Below are 20,875 nucleotides of genomic sequence, written 5' to 3' on the forward strand. Positions count from 1 at the left end.
TTGAGAAAAACAAAGGCGCGAGAATTTGATGAGGTTTCGAGAAAAGCGGCAGAGGTTATACAAGAAACGGGATGAGGAGGCGCCCGCCTCGCGTCGCTCTTTTTGTTGGCTCTGAACACCACGTGTGATTTGTGATCTGCGGTTGAACACGCTGGGCACATTAAGTAGAACTTCGAAACAAGGAAATTCGCGGAAGACGCTCACAATACACGGCGGCCGCCTTTTGATCTCTGCGGAAGCCCCTCAAATCTCTTTATTGCTCGTCCACGTGTGCAAGGCGGCGCCTATTATGCAGATCCCTAATAAGTCTTGCTCAGTCGCTATATATGCCCAAAAAGCCAATCCCAGCGCCAGCACGGACGCTAATGAAAAGACTGCCCCTCACGCGCACCAATACAAGCGTGTGAATAGTAGTTGTAGTAACCGTAAACTTCTTTGAAGGGCTTAAATTAAGCGTCCGAGAGATTGGTATACCATGTCGCGCCAGAGTTTGACTGATTGATCGTGGGGTTTAACGCGGCGACGCAACGCAGGCGATGAGGCACGCCGTTGTGAAGCGCCCCGGAGTAATTTTGACGACCTAGGTATCTTTAACGTACGCCGAAATCACGAACACACGGTCGTTTTTGCCGCACCAAAGCTAGCTGTTCCTCCGTGTCCAGCCATGTATGCCGTGAGAGGTTGTTTGGGTATTGAAGTATTGAATCGCTTTGTGGCAGACGAAGAAAGACGACAGTACTCTCGAATGTTATATCCCCTTGTATACAGAAGGAGACAAGACGCGGGATTCTAACATGTGCGCAGTGCGCTATGGGCCTCGTGCACTGGTATGGTGGCGCCACTGATTTGCTGTGTTCCGCGCCATCTTGCGGACAACGAAGACATAACTTCTGAAGTACGCCAGCAGGCGACATCGCGTAGCGTCTCGTTCGGCAGTGTACGAATATCAGCACAAGCAAAAAAGAATAGCCGCTATTCTTCTGCAACGCGATACAAACAGCCAAACGGTACTTCATTAAACAGAAAATGTTTCGCAATGGCAACAGGAAAGCAAATTACCAAAACAAAATCGAATGTAGGCAAGCGCGGGTCTGTTTCCGCGCCGTAGGAACACGCTACCATTTTACAACGGCTTCAACTCAGCACCAGCGGCGTTGCCCAAATGAAAAATAAAAATAAAAAGGCGAGAACCGCGAGCCCACTTACGAAAAAAATGGGCCCATCTCCCCGCGAGGGGGACTCGAGTAAATGCGTCGCATAGGGGGTGGGTGTATTGCGTTAACGTTTAGTGTTTGGGGGGTTGGTGCTATCACGTGTACACCACGCAGCTATCACGCCGCTAGCACGCCGCTGAGTCGCCAACGCACGCCGCTGACGACGTAGTTTGAATGAGTCAAGGATACAAGTCGCGTTCGTAGCCTTTGATTCTGTGTCGGTTTTGTGGCGCAGTGGGAAGAGCACCATGTACCTCGCGTTCCGCCCACAGGTAGTGAATGCGTTGTATCAGCAGCTTCTTGACGTAGTTTGAATGAGTCAAGGATATAAGGCGCGTTCGTAGCCTTTCATACCAGCTACGGCTGGGCAAAGGTACGGCTCTTGTGGTCATGCCTGGAAGAGCGCCCATGTGCCTACGCTGTAACACCGCGGGACACATTCGCAGGGAATGCCGGGTCCCGAAATGCGGCGAGTGTCACGGTTTCGGACATGAGCAAGCTGAATGTACGCGTTCGTACGCGGGCGCAGCAAGTCGCGGCACCGACGACGAACACACCGACTTGGTGATGGACGAAGAAGAAGCAGAGAACGCTGCCTCAGCTTTTTCGAACGAGGTCAAGGAGGACGCCGACGTGAAAGCTACAACGGAGTCTGTCGTAAGCGAAGTGGCAGAAACAGACGCAAAGGAGCCAGCGGCGGACGCCACATCAACAGGTGATAACGCGTCCAGCCAGACGCAGAAAGAACCAACGGCGGACGCAACCCAAGACAGCAACGCGGAAAATATGGAACCCCAAGAAGGCTCGTCAAAGCGACGAAGGGAGCAAACTACGGATATGACAGATGAGCAACGGCTGCGACACCTAGAGCAGAAGTAGAAAGTCGTCGTCGGGAAGAAGAGAAATGTGAACAAACAACGGTCGTCGTCGCTTTCACGCGACGGAAAGTGATCTGGTTCAGTGTCATTGACTCACATGAATTAATTAGAAAGGTAAGCGCAGTGCTCTTTGCCTGGTTTCGCTAATCAATTATGCCAGTAGAAGTAGCTAAACCGTCGCGATTTGCTACGCTTGATGTAAGAGGGCTGGCGACGAAAAAGAGGCAAAACCAGTTATATCGATTAGCCACGGAAAAGGACATCGATGTCTTTGCTGTTCAAGAGACTAAAATTGACCGCGAAGACCAGACAGAGAGCATGGCGCGACGGTTCGAAAATCAGTATAACGTTTGTGTCAGCCACGCTGTTGGAAATTCGGCAGGGTGTCTTCTTTTTATTAGAAAGAGTATTGGCACTGTGAAAGAAAGTGTTATTGCATGTATGAATGGAAGATTTATTGTGTGTGACTTTACACTGTCAAATCAGGAATGGAGAGTTATATGTTTATATGCGTCAACTAAAGTTCAAACGCGAAAGGAAGATTTCCAATCGGTGGGAAACTATTGCAAATCGGATCGTTTCCTAGTGTTGTTGGGAGACTTCAACTGTGTTTGTTCTTCGCGCGATAAAACGAGTGCAACGCCGTTTCGGGATGCAAGTACAGTTATTTTGAGTGATTTAATTAATGAAAGTGGTCTAGAAGATGTTTGAGCGACTTTTAACAATGGGCCCTTGTTCTTTACACACTTTCGAGGTACTAGCCACGCTAGACTGGACAGAGCGTATCTATCCTTAGAATGGATTCCGGATTGTCGCGAATACGAAGTTTGTCCGGTGACTTTCAGTGATCACTGCTTGGTTTTGTTTTGCATTGGCAGGAAAACAAAAAATAAGAATGCCTTTAGTTGGGAAGGGTGGAAACTAAATGGGAAGCTTTTAGAAGATGACGTATTCGTAGCTAATACGCTTACGTTGCTAGAAACTTTGAAAAATGAGGGCAGCTGCCATTGTGAAGGATGGGAACTCTTCAAACAGAGTGTAAAAATCAAAGCGATTGAAAGATCGAGCCTACTAAAACATGAGGCGACAAAGCAAGAGGCCTTATTGCGGGCAAACTTTTAAGCCTTGTTAGCCGAAGAATGCATGAAACCTGGCGAGTACAAAAATGACATACGAACAGTAAAGCAAAAACTTGAAGCGATAGACACAGAGCGGTACCGTGGCGCGCTTGTAAGAGCAAGGGCTAAAAAGATAACTCGGGCGAGATGCCGTCCAAACGAGCCTTAGGCCTTGAAAAATGGCATGCGCGGCGGAATGACATCGTGGAAATAGAAAATAATGGAACAATTACTCGTGATACAAACATTATAGAAACTGTCTTTTTTCAGTACTATAGTGAGCTCTTCGCAAAACATGAAGTTAATTGTGAAATATTTAAGCGAGATTTTCTGAAGTTAATGCCCAGATTAGATGAAGAAACAAAAGAATACTTGGAAATCCCCATTTCTCTTGATGAAGTCGTGAAAGCTATAGAGAATATAAATCCTGGAAAATCCCCTGGACCGGATGGTTTAACGGCTGCTTTTTATAAGAAATTTAAGAATGAAATTGCGCCGGTGCTGCAAATGGTTTTTAATGAGGCATACGATCTCGACGCACTACCCCCATCCTTCTCTACGTCACACACTGTACTGATCCTCAAAACGGACGATGCCATCAAACTCAGAGATGTGAAATCTTACCGGCCTATATGCTTAACAAATGTAGACTATAAAATTTTAATGAAAGTATTAGCTAGTAGGCTCCAAACAGTAATGCAAGATATTGTAGGTTCACACCAGACTTGTGGGATCAGAGGGCGGACTATATTCACGAATGTACATAAGGCGCGTTGTATTCTGGAGTGTTGTGATGCCACACAATCTGGGGTCGCAATGCTCCAGATTGACTTGGAGAAGGCTTTCGATCGTGTGCCGCACGATATCTTATTTCAAATTTTAGAGCACATTAATATCGGCAAAGTTATTCGAAACGGAGTGCGTATGGCGTACAGTAAATGCACAACCCGTCTTATAGTTAATAAGGCAGTTGGAAAAAGAGTTCAGGTGCAGCGATCCGTGAGGCAAGGATGCCCGATATCCCCACTCCTTTTCTGCATATATATTGAGACGTTTTGCTTAAGTGTCATTAAAAGCAGTAACATTCAAGGTTTTCGGTTGCAAATGACGGAAGTTCGACTACTAGCGTACGCGGATGACATTGCAGTATTCTGCACTACTAAAGAAAGCATTCTTGAAGTAGTACAAATCGTGAAACACTTTTGCTTAGCTAGCGGTAGTGCAGTAAACTGGTCTAAATGCTTAGGATTTTGGCATGGCGAATGGCAGTCCACGCAAAGCGTTTGCGCCAACATCCAGTGGGTCACGAGTCCTGTTAAGCACCTGGGGGTGCCACTAGACAGTTATCAAGACAGTGACCCTTACTGGACCAAGCAACTCAAGGAACTTCGATAAAAGACAGAGACGTGGAAAGGGTGGGGTTTAACAATGTTTGCGAGAGACACAGTTTGCAATTTGTTTTTTATAAGCAAGCTGTGGTATGTAATGCAAGTTTTGCATTGTTCAAGGGCTAATATTCAGAAATTTCATCGTGTGTTCGCCGTGTTTATCTGGAGTTCATCATGGGAAAGAACGAACAGAACGGACCTCTTTCGGAAAGTGCGTGAAGGCGGACTTGGTTTATCGCACTTATTTTTAAAGCAAGTGGTCAATAGATTTCTGTTTCTTCGTGATGTTGAAGACGCGTTTCTTAGGACGATTTGTCAGCTGCGACTTGGAAGACTTTTGCCTGAATTTGTTGCGAGCTCTGAGTACATGAGGGGAACTGTACGTGGATTTTTTAAGGAGGTGGTGTGGTCATACCGTTTTCTTTCAGTGCGTTTTTCTTTAGAGTACTTAAGCGGGGTGAGTCGGAAGAAACTGTACAAAGATATCGTCGAGAGTGTATTGCCAGTGCCAATATACCGCAGCAAGTGTAATGTAAGGCCTGAGAGAGATGTACTTAAGCGGCTGAAAAGAATGACGGCCCCAGGTGGAGTGAAATCTTTCTTTTTTAAACTCCATACTGGAACACTGGAAGTAAAGACCTGGATGGAGGAAAAGGGATGGTTTGTGCCATGGGGTGTGCACTGTTTTCTGTGTCGAAAGCCAGAAACAATTGAGCACGTGTTCTTGGACTGTTGGAGAGCGGTGTTCTTTTGGGACATCCTACAGCGAACACTCAAAAAAGATTTGCCTGTCGATGCTTACGGTATTAGGTTTTTGAAAGTTGAAAATGAGGACGGTGTGCCGCTTGACACAATTATGCTGTATGGACTACATAGCATCTGGAGAAACAGGATGGCGGTACGCTACTCCGACCCAGATGCCAGGCTCATCAGACACTACTTCAAAGATTCAATAGGTTCTTTTGTGCAGATACTGAAACTTCAGCCCTCTAAACCCGAGTGGCTACCCACAATTGAAGCATTGCTGGTAATGAAAGAATATTGAAATCACCCCGCTTGCCCAAGAAAGGCTGCAGTTCTAGTATTTGTATTGAGTATTGAGTGTACAGATTATCAGTTACGTGTGTCTTTGTTTTGTCATCCTGTCAAAGAAGGCAATAAAGAAAAAAAAAGCTTTTGTGGCGCAGTGGGTAGAGCACCATGTACCTTGCGTTCCGCCCGCAGGGTCGTGGGATCGAAACCAGGCGCCGGTAACTGTTATTTCTTTTTATAGTGTAGGGGGAGGCTGGCTGCTGCGGACGCCGACGCACGGGTGACATCGTGAGTTATACAAATGCTCTGCATTTAAAAAACGGTACTGCAGGAGTGAGCGTGTGCGTGTGTGTGCATCGCCTTCTGGAAGCGATATGTGTGTAAGAGAGAAGCAGCGTTCGCTCCACCAATGGAGACACTCCTGTGCTCCTGTTCTGTAGGGCCCCTCGTCCCCTCAAAAGCATTAAATTACGGCGCAATGTTCCAGCGGCGCCGGCAACGATTTCGTTTGTTCGGTCAGTAAGCCAGTTCGGCTTCAGCCTTCAGCGTTTAGGTCCTCGTCAAGGCATGCATGATTGGCGTAAGTGCCATCATTTGGCGGACAGCTCAATGAGAGAAGAACAGCGACCGGACTTTCCAGGACTTGCAGAAACGAATTGCTCCCGTGTAAACTCCACTGTGCCCTGTACGTGTCAGGAAGTGACGTGATATGTCCGTTGTGTGTGTGAAATCGCGGCTAAAGGTTCGTGTGTAATGTTGCGACACCAAGGATATGCGGCCTCAAGAGCCCGAAGATTCAGGTTTGTAGAGGCAGGTATTTGAAAATGCTACTGCTCAACTAAACTGTACCTCAAACTGCTGAAACTGCGATGAGTTCGTTGGATGGGCTCAGAAAAATATTTTAGAAGAAATATTAGGTTCATAAACGCGTACTTCATGTGCGAATACTTTTGGACGTAGATGCTCGTGAGGAAGCTTTCATGAAAGCCTGCAAGCGTTTATTTACTTTGTTGTTTATCGCCCCAATCGTCACTGGCACAGCTATGCTAGAGCGCAGAACAGGAGCTATAATTGTGCACAAATGGTTCCTCTCGCATTCGGAGTGCCGATGAAAAACAAAATGCCATTTGGAATAATGGAGATTGTTTCAAAGCTGGTAGAGTTTTAAGCGATGTTTGTGTAACTACATGCCAGCGTGAATAGTGCTCGTGCATGTTATAATCTTTCTCAGCAAAAAATATTTTGCGCAACAAGCTCCACTTGAACTCGTTTCCTTTCACCTACTGCGGCAGAAACGCAAACTACAAGTTGTACAGGAACATGTTCAAGATATTTTAGCGTCGTTTCAATAAAACTAGATGCGAGGCTCCGAATGTTGGCTGGTGTGTGCCCATCTGTTTATTGTTGTTTCGCTGCGTAGCGTAAACATTTACGTTTCTAATGTTTTCATTTTAAAGCTATCTTCATATTTTGCTGGTATGACTACGCACAATAGAAGCATGCGTTATTATGGGATGCTTCATGTATTTTCTGATGCGTACACAGTTGTACTGACACCAGAGGCTATATTTGAGGAGCAACAAAAATAAGCATTCGTTCCGTTTCGTTGGATGCGCGGCATATTTGCGCAGCGGTCTTACGCCAAGTAGCGTGCAGATACGCAAATGCACCTATGGATCAGTTCTCTTTATTTCTCGGGTACTATGCGCTTTGTGCCCGTCGACGTCACAGGCAGCTGATCCGTGTAGTGTCGTCTGCTTTTATTGGAGAAGGGGGGCGCTTTGTAAAATATTTCAGCATGCATTCCCGCAGAATCCGTAAATGGAATATTTGTATGAATATTGCAACTGTGAACGTAATAAAACGCGGTAATTGTTGTGTAATAATTTCGCGGTTGTTGTTGAAATTGAGCCCCGTGGCGAACTGCTGGATATGTTTATTTTGTTCTTCAGAAAAACTTCCGCCGCCGCTACCAGGTGGCGCCACATGTTTACTTGAAATTGCAGTGCACGAGCCCCATACTGAGGGTCTATTCGATTCAGCCTGCACCTCTTGAACCAGTTCACAGTGGTGCAAAGCGGGTTCCGCCATCGGCGGAACCAGCCCTGCACTTTTGTCGTCTGCTTCTGCACCTCCTCGGCAGGGAGTGCAGGCAAAGCCATGAACCCGTCCTGCACCCGTCGGCACCACCGGTGAATCGAACGGCGCGGTTCAGGTGCCGCGAGCTGCACCGCTGAAACAAACGGCGAAGTGCGGCACCGCCTGAACTGGTTCACGCGGTGCAGGTGAAACGAATAGACCCTGAGGAATGCTGTGACATCTTTTCCGCAACTGCAGAAAGACGGGCAGAAATGAGGGGGTCACGTCGGTGAGTATCATCGGTGCGGAGGAGTTACATTTTTTAAAAGTTTGAGTGTTTAAAGCACCGAAGCTACCCACGGGCTGAGGCGCGCCGTGATGAAGGACTCCACATTAAGTATGACCCCATAGGGATCTTAACGTGCGCCGAAATCTCGACATACGGGCGTTTTTGCCTTTCGCTTCCATCCGAAAAGCAGCCACCGCGACCGGGATCGAACCCACGTCCTCGTGCTGAGCAGCACAATGCCTTAGCCACGAGCAACCGCGGCGGGTATGTGGCAGTTACACCCGCCGCGGTGGCTCAAAGGGCTAAGGCGTTGTGCTGCTGAGCACGAGGACGCGGGTTCGATTCCCGGCCGTGGTGGCCGATTTTGTCGTGGAGGCGAAAAGAAAAAAAAAACGCCCCTGTGTGCGCGACTTCGGTGATCCCCAGGTGGTCAAAATTAATTCGGAGCCCCCCACGGCGCGCCTCATCGCCTGCGTTGCGTCGGCGCGTTAAACCCTACAATCAATCAATCAATGTGGTAGTCACAATGAATAGTTTTGAGTGAAGTGGGTTGGTTGGGTAGGACAGCGCTGCGAATGGAAGACGTGGGGGAGGGGTGCGGCCACTTCATCGCCGGCACACTACCGCCTCCTGTGGGTCCCGACACTGCGGCCGCAACGTCGCCTGCAGCCCCGCCCGGCGTTTCAGTCGACACGACCCTTTGCAAAACCGGAACATTGTACGCCCGACCTTGCAGACGGCTTACCTACTCCCCTGCGCGCTGGAAACCACGCACTGACCGAAGATCCCGGTTCATCCTCCACCACGTTGGCATGCAGTTCTTCGCCTCTTCAGTCGCTTCTACTGTTAAAGCTTTGCATCTTGATAGCTGCCGTACATGAAGCCGCAAAACTTTTACTAAACGGGCTAATACAAACGGAAGCCCTTCCCATGCCACAAAGGTAAGACGGGTTAAAAAAGCATTGCACCTGAAGATTTCCATGATCAAGCTATGTAAAAGTAACACATTACAAAAGAGAATTCTAATGCGATCATTCTTGCGTTATTTGTTGCTCCTTTTGTGTTAATGCAATATATGATCATAAACACGCTTGTGTGATTTTGTATTGAAAAATTCATGGGGTCACTATTGTTGAATATAAATTTCCGCTAAATTAAGATTGTCACTTCTTTCAGAAATTTAAATGTGTTTGTATTTTATTATTTTTGGTTTTCTTGTTGAAATATCTCTATGGACAATAAAGAGTTGTTCTCTGCGGTTTTGTCGTTGTTGTCGTTGTTTCGGAGACGTCCTGTGAGAGGCGGCCGTAGCTGACTGCACAAGCCTCGGCCTATATCTCGATCCGCCTCCTTTGCAACCAACGCCTGATCATTATCAAGACATAGTCTGGAATGACCGCTGCGTGCCTGTGCAGTATCAAACTCATTCTCCCAACCCCAGGACGTTGGTACGACTGTACACACTATCCCCTATCAACTGGTTCCTTGGCGCCATACATAGCGTAGACGGGCGCCTACCACTCTCATGCAATCCCGTGAGGGTCGGGTGCCGTGGCAGAATATGGCATGCCAATACGTTGGCGATATTGTCACGAGGAGACGAAGAAGGGAGCAGTAGGGTATGCGCCGCTGTGGGCCCGATGAAGAACGACGAAGAAGAGCTGTGTGTGCGGCGTGCAGCCTGGGCGAACGCTCTGCAACAGCTGCCTTGTAAATAATGTAAATAGGTCATATCGTACTGTAAATAGATCGCGTCGTCATCCTCCATGGTTCACCTCATTCCTTCTGCCGCCAGGTAACAATATTTTGGCATGGCATATATGCCCATATTCGGGTGCCGTTCCAACGTATACGGGCAGTTCTCCCTTAATCACCTTCGAGCACGCCCGAAATGGATCCGATCACAGCCTCTTTATCTGGTTTAACTGTTACGGTGCTTTCTAACTGTTCGTTGAAACTGCTGGCGCAAGAAAAATACCCCGTCCATGTAGCTCCAGCTTAGGTCCATACATACCACAATCTCATATTTTGAATAATAATAATAACACTGCGGATATGCCATACAACCACGTACAAGATCGCCTGTGCACGCAGCAACGTCATGAGCATTCCACAGCGATCCCGCTCTCTTACGGGCCTAATGGGTCGTACGTCACTACCCCTTTGCGACAATCAGGCTCGCTCTGCATCAAGTGACGAAGGTCATGAGCTTTTAAAGCAATACGTGCTTTTCGAAAAAAAGCACGTATGCGGACAATAGTTGCTCCGTTTGTTAGTGCAAAAAAACAGGAAATAACTGATTCCATAAAGTTTAAGCCACTGCCGACACCAATGATGTTTTATGAACCAAATATACGACCTCTGAAATGTAGATCGCACAACGACGCTGAAGCAGTCACTTTTCAGTGCGGGTTTACCTACTAAAACTTTTAAGGGTGTACACAGCATCACGAGAAGAAAAGTAGCATATGTTAGAGCATGCAGGGGTGCTTGAGGCAAAAGTTAGACATCTGGGGCTCTCCAACCGCATATCTGTTGCTGGCACCCTATCTGGCACGTTTACAGTAAGCATTTCTCGCTGCTGAAGGTCACAGCACTCGCCGCTACCAAGTCGTCTGTCTGACCGCATCTCCAGGAACGGCCACACAGCCGCCAGACAGTCGGGCGTTGCTGCAAGTGCTACGAGCATCTCCGCAAGGTCATCGGACTCACGGCGGATGAAAGCACATTGACTGGGAAAGCGTTCACGTTTAAACTTTCGCGCCTGAATCCAAAATTTATTCGCACTTAAATAACAGTTGTCCATTGCACACACGGGGCTCTGGGGGGTATCTTTAAAGGGACCCTGAGACACTTTTCTCAACTTTTTCCTATATCTCAGTACCTCAGCCAAAAAAATTACTGTTCTATGCCCATCGCATAAATTAGAAACTTACTCAACAAATTTTTCTCTCTTTCCCGGTCTTTGCGTTCTTCCAGCACTTGAATTACGTCATTGCAGCAATGTAGCGACTATTGGCTGGCTTCCTTTCTGTTGCAGCAATAAAAAAAATTGCCACGAAGTGAAGCAAAAGCTGAACGCGGATCTGATGCGACGAGCAAATCACGCGGTGTAACTTTGTGCCGGCGATAACAATAACTTTCCCAGTAAAAAGTTAAGTAAAAAGTAGAAATGTATACCGGAAGTGTTGCGGGGTCCCTTTAATTTCGCTTGCCCCTAATCCCGAACTCACAAACCGACAGTACGACGAAGCCACTGCGCAATTCCTCTGCACAGTGTACGGCTTTCCTTGTATACTGTTCTCCTCCAGCCGTTGCAGACACGGTCGCGCGCAAGCACTTAGCTATAAGCACATTTACGGGCCGACAGCCCTCACTCATCCGTATATATAGTAACGCACGCGCCGCGTCGAACAACAATGCCCCCGTCGGGGGCGGCGCCCACTCACAGCGGCTGTTCGACGATGGAGTCCCTGCGCAGCGGGAACAGGTGCTCCCACTGCATCTGCGGAGGCTGCAGCGGAGACGGCGCGGTGGGCACGCGCACGGGCTCCTCATCGCTGCCCAGCAGAGTGAACACGGTCCACACCCCGGACAGGTTGCCCAGCTCGTCGGCGATGAAGGGGCCCCGGGCGCGAACCCGAACCACGGGGTGGCCCGGCTCCAGCAGCAGGCTCAGGTTGTGCACCGGGGGAGAAAAAGTCAAGGGAACAAACGCTCGCACAGGCGGACAGCCACCAGAGACGATTAAAGAGAGTTGTTTCAAGCCCAAGACTATTGCCGCTGTTTGCAAATCCTGCTTGTAGATAACGGCGCCAACTACGACTGATGTTGCAGACATGCCATTTTTTCGCGCGTATAACCCGCACCAGACATGCGACAATTTCAGTAGCAAAGTAGGGGTGCGAATAATATTCGGGGTTTTTACTTTAGTGCAGCTTCACAGCAATGCGCGTTGTGCCGTGAAGTTCCTACGCAGTAACACTGATTAAGCCTACTACGGCAGCGTATCATTGAATAAGCCCTTCAAAGCGCATGTCAAGCGCCTGTACGCCGAATGGATGACCGAAGGCCTCTAGGACTTGACGCCGACAGGACGCGTCCGAAGGCCTGATATTGCACAATTCTGCAAGTGGATTACCGAGGCTTGGAGGGCGATTCCAGGTGAGATGGTGCAAAAAAGCTTAAAAAAATGCTGCATTACAAAAAACCTGGACGGAACCGAAGATGAGCTTGTGTACAGCAGTGAGTACTGCATCTCAAGTGGTAGCTCTAGGGAGAGCAGGGACACTGAATGAATCGTGACTTTCGCCTTGCAGTCGGTGTGTTCTACTTGCAAATATATGCTTTTTCTGTCTACATAGTATGCGATGTGTTGCTGGAGCCTTTTGCTGTACCAAGTGTGCGGGCAATAGGCGAGGATTTTTCTTTTCTTTTCCGTATCTCCACCCTAAACTAACACTGAGCCGAGCCTGATTTTATGGACGCTTAGAGAAGAGGACTCGTGAAAGCTGACAACGACGCCGAATCCAGCTAAAACCTCTATTTTTGGCCTGTTGACCCGCCATTTTGAGCCGCCATTATGCATGCGTAGCGCTGACCGTCCCCACCGTCGACGAGGCGTGCCCTCAAATGTAATCGCAACTACTTCCCCGACAACCCCTGAGCCCACCTCCGAGTATGAATTCTTTCCTAACTTTTTATACACCGTACCGTATTAGCCGACCTGCGAGAAATGAGCGTGTGATGGTTTCTCATTTCGAATTATGGCAAGTGTGGCCGGGGAATCGAACCGGCGACAACTTCCTTGGAGCCGTAATTTACCACTGCCAAATGACACCAGCAGGCAAGCTCAGCTCTAGAATCCGCACTGGACCGCAAATTGACTTTGTTCGAAATGTGCTTGAGCCCTTACTCTTTTTAACCGTCTCTATCATATTATTCGTAAGCTGCACGGGCTAAACGTCGCGGCCGGTACTGAAATGCAATGTTTAAAATTCATTTATAAAACTATTTTATTTTTAAAAATTCAGCCCCTTATAACAGCGGATTTTCAAGCGATCACACTTAGCTTGCGCAGTCTCAGGCCTTCTGATGTAGGTGGTGTGGCCACAAGGCCCGCTGGTTTTCTTCTCACCCATCTTTTACTCGACGTTCCGTCTCCTACGCGTCCCTGAAAACGGCCCAGCTGCTGATCCAGCGTGTTGGAGCCTATTTAATTCACAAGACAAAAAAAAAAAAAAAAAGAATGCCGGCTTGTTCACCCAAACGAGTCAACCAGAAGCCAGAAAAAGGAACAAGAAAAGACTTGAGGCGAAAGGCAGCCCCAGCAGCCCGGTCTCGAAAAAAAAAAAAAAGAAAACAGCTAAGACGCAGGGCGCAAAACATTGCTGGTCGAATACTTTTTGTTCGTGTTCCTCGCGCATAGCTTATCCAACCATCGCTAGTTTACGTAGGTGACTCAGACACAACTAGGCCATCAGTTTGCAGCTATTAACGATGCTTTCGCTCTGTGCGTGGCTACACATTTTCCCATCTTTTTTTGTGTGTGTGTGTCTCCGCTACCCGGAAGGTAAGACTCCACCGATGCCCCCCCGGTGGCGGATAGGACTTCCCGGTCCAAGCTACGTTCTTATAATGGTTATATTACGTGACCCCATTTCGGGTAATTATCTGGGCGTAACGTAACGGGACATGGACCCCGACTGACACACGTTGTTCCTGTCGCACTCACAATCATTAGCGCAGAGAGAGAGAGAGCCGTAATCGGAGAAAGGGGCGCTTGCCGGGCAGTGAGGGCGTTTTCTCTGCTGAAGTCTGACGAAAGCGTGAGATAAGTTCGCGGCGGCTCCTGTGTCACGCGATGCTCATGGATATTAGGTTCCTCAAGCCCCAGAAATAGCAGCTTAGGTGTTTACCAAATAGCCCTCATCCCGCTTCGCGGCGCGCGCTCAGTGCGCTTTAGCGTTTCCTTTACGAATCCTCCTTCAGGCTAATCTGAGCAGGAAGAACTGAAAACGGGGATTTGCTTAATTAAAGCTACCATAAAGACAACATTGCTCATTATTTTGTACGAAAAAAAAGCTATCCTTTGAAAACTCTGCCAACTCCAAGCGAATGCGGGAGGGCATTGCTGATAGAGAGAGAGAAGAGAGAGAGAGAGAGAGAGAGAGAGAGAGAGAGAGAGAGAGGAGAGAGAGAGAGAGAGAGAGAGAGAGAGAGAGAGAGAGAGAGAGAGAGAGAGAGAGAGAGAGAGAGAGAGAGAGATCGCTAATGTCGGCAATGCTTTCGTATTTCCAGCTATCCAACGTAAGAAATGATGTCACTGGTGAAGTACCAATGTTCAGGGGATGTGAAGCATACAATAAATAAATTTTTACAAACGCTTGTCGCGGAGAGTCGTGAGCTTCGTTTGATAGAACAAGTCTGTGTGATACGTAGCAAAATACAAGTAGAAATGTACATGTGTAGATGTAGGGATGTACATATGCACATATAGGGAAGGAATGTAGGAAAGTGGGAAAATTGTGGATAATCCTTAGCCTAGAATAATCGAAGCGCCCTAGAATAATATTCTTTGTTCTGGATGTAAATCGACGGTTCGAGAAACACTCGCGCCTAAATACAAAAGCCTACAGAGCAGACGCCGCGGCTTGAATTCGAATCATCGCGCTCGCCTTCGCACGTCACTTTGTTGACTGCTGCATCGCCGCCGGTATTCTTTGAGGGGAGCACAAGTTAGGGGAGCACAAGTTCGCTCCTATAAACTTGTTTTCGTTGAAGACAACTGCGTCGTCTTTGGCTTCGTGACAATATTATTATGAGATGAGAATACAAAAGACCCCGCGCGGTTGCTCAGTGACCAAGAGTGACACAAACTGAGGAAACGTAAGGTCGGTGAAAGGCAGCAGCGGCGTAAGAATGCTTTAGAATTAGAGAGTTGTCAAAATTTCTATAGCTATTTCTTCTGGTGGACACGCTATGTAACACGTCGCAGCCAATGTAAATTGAGCGCGCGCTGTGGGTTAGGTGTTTTGTGGACACTTTTGCGGAGACCATCTCGATAAACATTTTCGCCAACAAAGTCAAGAAGCGCCTTTTACAGCGACGCTGTATTGTCTAATCCCCCATCCCCCCTCACCAATTCTCGCGCCCGTGTGGAACGAAGACTGGGAGTGTAGAACAAAAACTCGGAGACTTGTGTTCAGCGTATGAAAAAACACTTACAAAAATAAAAACAACCGGTCTTAAGGCCTCCATATTTTAGTATGTCTGACAAAGCGCCCCAAAAAAGTCTTCCCAGCAATTCGTTCGCGATTAGAGGTGATACCGACTTTTAAAAATCGGCATGTGCTAGATTGTTGTAAGCTGGCTTTCCCACATTATGTGTTGCGCGGTGAAGCACGGTCATGTATGGAGGGAGTATGGTTACAGCCCCACTTATACTCTTCACCTCTGCCGCCTCTTTCATGCTCGCCACGCTCGGCGTCTATCTCCCCGCTGCCATTTGGTAGCGTAAGCTACACTGGCCGAGGTTGAGCAGTTTCGCGTGGGCCGTGAAGGGCGTACTGCGCAAGCGCGAAGGGCATGAGATCGGATTGGATTGGATTGGCTTGGATTTGGATTGGATTTGGTGGATTGAACTAATTTGGATTGCATTGGAAATCCAATCCAATTGTAGTGCGGGTGTGTAGAGAAGTGGGTCTCCACATTCGCCAGTCTGCGCATTCCATAGGAGTGATGTAGCCGCGGCAGACGCACTGGCGCCGGCGCGTGCCCAGCTGTCGGCTCCGTTGCGCAGTAGCCAAGTCCGTCACTGCGCCGGAGCCGCTTGATAGCCGTTTCGCGTGGCTCCTGGAGAGCCGTGCTGCTCATGCGCGAGTAGTGACTGGACTGGATTGGGTTGGATTGGAAATCGTTTTCGCAGCAGTAACTTAAGCATGATAATCAGCTAATCCTAGACAACCAGGAAACCTAAGAATAACCAGCTGAACCTTAGCGCACGCTACGTATATCCTGGCATAGCCGAGCTAAGCCCCTGCTAATTTTTTATGCGTGCACTTAGGGCGGGGTGGGGTTGGGGGTGGGGGGAGTTCACCCGCAGTCAGGCTTCACGCGCTCACCGTTGGCACACCCGTTCTGCTGGGGGAGATTTTAAAGTGGACGTTTCGCGGCCCGATGCGACCCGACTGCTGTCCTCCGTGGTCGAGCGGTTTGGGTTGGCGTGTTACACAGACAGTGCGATGCCTACGACGCATGAGGGAAACAGACAGACCCATGTTTGTACGCTATAATAAAATTAGTCCTGCCAAGTTTCATTCAGGTAATAAGCTAGGAAGTATGATCAATCGGAAATTACAAACAAACATATTCTTTTTTTTTCATGAGCTCCTTGGGCTGCACCCGGCTCCGCTGCTCAGCCTTCTTAACAGAGTGGAAATGCACTGACTTCTTTTTCGTGCAGACGCTAGGAATCACATTGTTCAGGTTGGGGCACTCGACAAAGAATGCTTACACACTAAAATTATAAAAAAAAACGCGGAAACGTGCGTGCACCATAAATCTTGTCCGTTGTCTCAGTTGGCCTTCAGCTTCGTGAAGGGAGTACTCAGCAGCGTGGACACTGATTTTACAGCAGGTAGATGCAGTAAGTCCGATGTCTGGGTTGTAGGCTTAGCATGGGAATCGGCAGAAGACTGGTCAGCCAACCTAGCTAAACTGAGCGCTCGTAAAAGAACACGCTTTTGCATCCTCTGAAACTTCTTAAGCGAGGCATATTACTCCAGGTACAAACACAGGAAAGGCCTGGTGGCGTCTCTCTGACATTCAAGCAAGCGCCTCAGGCTCCCAAGGTCAAGCAAGCGTCGCGGGGTTTCGCGGCGGCGATGGCTTGCGCAGTGAAAGCGTCTAATCGCTGGTTAGGAGAGAGCGATAGGGGGAAATAGCAAGTACGCGTGCCATCGATAAATAATACAAGACGCTGGTTGTGCATAAAAGTTCACAGTGTGTTTTGGCCCTACAGTGATAATGCGCCGAGCAGCGCCTGTGTTTTGTCTCCCCGTTCAATTGTGTGCGCGTTCACTGCGTGGTCTTGCCCGAAAACCGAGTTTTTGCTCGACAAACTTGCCTTAACCGAGTTCAACCACGGCAAATATAATAATTACGGCTTCAGGTATGTACCATGTTTGAGACACAAAACTCTTTCTTAGGGATGACCACCTTCCTCGCGCGAGGGAAATAATATTTGCTCACACCTTCCGCCTAATTTCTGTGTCACCTATACGTGGTGAGCTCAAAAGCTTCGCCGGTCATCCACCTCCACAGAGTAGAATTACTCCTTTTTCATTTATTTCTTTTGCACGACCCTCCGCCGGCTAGGGTATTCGACCCCACAACAACAAGACGAGAAAACACGCATCCCCGGACCAATTCGACAACACATCAGAGTGGCTCCAATCCCATGTAACATGCATCCGACCTATAACAAGGCACGACGAGCAGCAAGAGCACGAGCAATCCATGTGCAGTATGACCACCTCCCCTTCAGTCGCTATGCAGACGCCTCTCCATACCCCCACAAATCTGCGCACGCTGCCAGTGTGACCGACGCCAACGGAAAAGAGTTAACCGCAGTCACGACCATTACAAAATCTATAGAAACAGCCGAAGAAGTTGCTATCGCCCTAGCTGCCACCACTTGCGAAAACTACACAGTAATACTGACAGACTCCCAAGCTGCATGCCGCAATTTCTTGATCGGACGAATATCCGTACCAGCATTGGCTATACTAAAACAAATTAAGCGACTTCCTGAACTACAGATTGTCTGGTCACCTGGCCACGAAACCCTCAAAGGAAATGAGTCGGCACAAGCCGCCGCCCGCGCGCATACACACCGGGCCGTTTCCCGAGAGGGTGACAAACTTCAAGATGGCGACATCCTCAAGCCCACGCCCCAGAGAAAATACGCCGATATACTCGCCCACTACCGGCGCGGGCGCCAACAATACCCAGCACCCCACCCATACCTATCTAGAACCGAAGGTACAATACTCCGGCGACTACAAACAAACTCTTACCCCCACAATACCCTACTCCATGCAATGTACTCCACCCTCTACCCCGCATCTTGCAAATACTGCCCCCATCCTGGCACCCTATACCATCTGGTATGGGGGTGTCAACAAGCCCCGTCCCTTACTCCCAATCCCCAACCTGACCAGCTCCGACCTCTCCTCCCAGCGTAGCCTGGTAGAGAGGGCCCGGGTGGCCAGTGCAGGCCAGGGTATCCCGGACTAGAGGAAACCCCCCACCAGGCGGGTGCCCAGACAGCAGCACCTAAGGCTCGCATAAATAAAGTTTATTCCTCCTCCTCCTTAGCACCTAAGGCCGAGGCTTGTCCGGCGTCCAGCGTCTGTGCTCTCGGCAGAGCACCGGGTAAATCGGAACATCCGTGAACAAAAGGTTAACAAGAACCAGATACAAGGTTCACAAAAGGTGAGAGAGAGAGAGAGAGAGAGAGAGAGAGGAGAGAGAGAGAGGGAGAGAGAGAGAGAGAGGAGAGAGAGAGAGAGAGAGAGAGGAGAGAGAGAGAGAGAGACTGGAAAGCCGCGCTGGGCATGCGCGAGGAGCATTGGATTGGATTGAATTGGATTGGATTGAATGGGATTTGGATTAGATTGGATTGAATCGGAAATAGTTTTAGCAGCAGTTATCACTCTCAAGGGTGATTTACGGTAAGAACGATCCCCAGTGCTTCGCCCACTCGTCATGATTCACTTCGTGGAGATGCGTGAATTTTTTTTTGTTAGTAGACGACATGCCACACTTGGAGTCATCCAGCCGTAAAGCGATGGACAACGATGAATCTTTCCCCTCACGGGGCAAATAATTAATTTCCCCTAATTCCAGTGGAAAACGCCCGCAGCTAACGCAACCATCGAACGTAGTCATTTACAGCAGCGAACAGCGGGACGCTGTTGTGTGGGACGCATCAGTAGCACAGTCCATGCGGGCAGAGCTATAGACAGCATGTTGCAGTTTCTTTCACTATTTTTTAAACCCGATATCCTTTCGTACTCTATACGATCATTTTGGTGAGTGGATGTCTGTATCACTCGGCTCAACCACACACACAAACAAGAAAAAAAAAAATACAGTTGAAAGACAGCTTGAACACAAAGTATATACGGGTAGATAGTTCCAAACAACTAAATCTGCTGCCACAGCTGGAATGTCCCCATTACTCAGGGCAAATAATATCAGGGCACATTTGAGACAAAAAATAAGTAAATAGCTGAGAGTGCCAGCGTTCCTATAATTAAGAATAAACGTTGGAATGGTTTTTAACCGCGACAAATCAAAAAATTAAAAAGCCAGAAAACCGTGTCGGAGACCGGCGAGATAAAAGCGAACACCAAAACAAACAACGTTGGATAGCTGCTCCAAGCAGAACAGAAACAAAAGGTTCAAACAGATGGCGCGCTGGCTGTGTGAACACGGGAAAATTTAATCGAATCGAGCAAACCTACATTTCATTCACCACGGGAAGAGCGGGAGGGGAGAGGAAGATCGTGAGGGTTGGGGAGAGGAGAGAGTGCTGCGGGGGCGGGTGCTTTTGATGGTATTTGCAGCAAAGAAAGCAGATACGCAGCTAATGTTTTTTTTTGTATTTTATAACAGCGGAGCTGGTGAGGCCCACACAAATCCGTCCGGCGGACACAGAAAACCCCGAGCGCACGTAAGCGCGTGCCTCGCGGCGACCGCTCGGCGTCGTCCAGGTTTGCGCGTGGACTTACGCCACCCGGAGAGATCCCACCTTCGTCATCGTCGTCGTGCAGCGACCGGCGCGCCACGGGTCCGCCGTGCCGAAGACGATGACGACGAATCAGTCTGGCATTGTAATATTTAAATATTTTTACTTTTTCATCTCCCCCACCTGCTATGCACCCAACTGCTCACGCTGCGACACTCGCAACACGACCCTGCACCTTGTCTGGATGTGTCCACTGAACCCCCAACCACCCGATCCCCCTTCTGTAGAGCGATGGGAGAGCGCGTTGCGCAGTTGCCAGATCGAGGACCAGGAAGCCCTGATCTCTCGGGCGAAGGCGGCGGCGACCCTGCGCGGCCTACCGGAATAAGATGGCCACCCACCGCTCCTAACTCTTTCTCTCCCCCTCCTCTCTCCCTTTTTCTGAATAAACGTTTTCCAACCAACCAACCAATCCCCATGACCTGCATAGCTTCTTTCGATAAAGCACCCATTTCCTGGCCAATCTCCCTGAGTGGGTACGAGCCATCTAATTGGCACCACCACCACCACCACCACCACCACACGTGGAGACGGCCACCGGACCAGCTGACCAAGAAGGGGAAGGTCTACCGATGTGAGGACGCCCTACCAGAGGACTTGCCATACGCGCCTGTGCCGTCGGAAGACGGACGACGAACGGGATGACGACGATTGCCACGGAATAAAACACTGCACATGCTTTAATGGTCTTTGCTTCGCAGTGCCGTGCAAAACGGCTTTGCACTGCTGGGGATCCGCTGTCAGTGTGGGAAGAAGCCTTGCGCCGCTACCGTAAGCTGCGCCAATTTTTCTTTTTAACGCAAAGCGTTACTCGGCTACGCTGGAGACAGCATGCGTCAAGCTGGCGTCCGAAAAAAAAATCCTTCCACACGACACCCAGCCTTCGCCGCGCGCTCAATTCCCATTGGCTTCGCCGCATTCCACAGAGCGCGCATCACAACAACAAACAAAAAGCACAAGAAATATTGAAAATTGTTTGGAAATGCGTAAGAAGTCCGACGCCTTTACTCTGTTCTACCAAGCTAAGGTTTTTTGGTGGCACTCAAAGAACATGTCAACCCA

At 48.9% G+C, this 20,875-nt stretch overlaps 1 protein-coding gene across 1 annotated transcript in view; it reads right to left on the reverse strand.

The window, feature by feature from the left end:
• Window positions 1–20,875, reverse strand: part of LOC144174348 (P protein-like) — a 358,011-nt gene that overhangs the window by 300,556 nt on the left and 36,580 nt on the right. The window contains exon 3 of the mRNA XM_077702998.1: window positions 11,448–11,685. Coding sequence (XP_077559124.1) covers window positions 11,448–11,685 — 238 coding nt within the window. The remainder of the gene's footprint in view (window positions 1–11,447; window positions 11,686–20,875) is intronic.

The sequence above is a fragment of the Haemaphysalis longicornis genome, unplaced genomic scaffold, assembly GCF_048455015.1.
Source record: "Haemaphysalis longicornis isolate Haplotype H1 unplaced genomic scaffold, Haemaphysalis longicornis Haplotype H1 scaffold_3, whole genome shotgun sequence".
Taxonomy (NCBI): Eukaryota; Metazoa; Arthropoda; class Arachnida; order Ixodida; family Ixodidae; genus Haemaphysalis; species Haemaphysalis longicornis.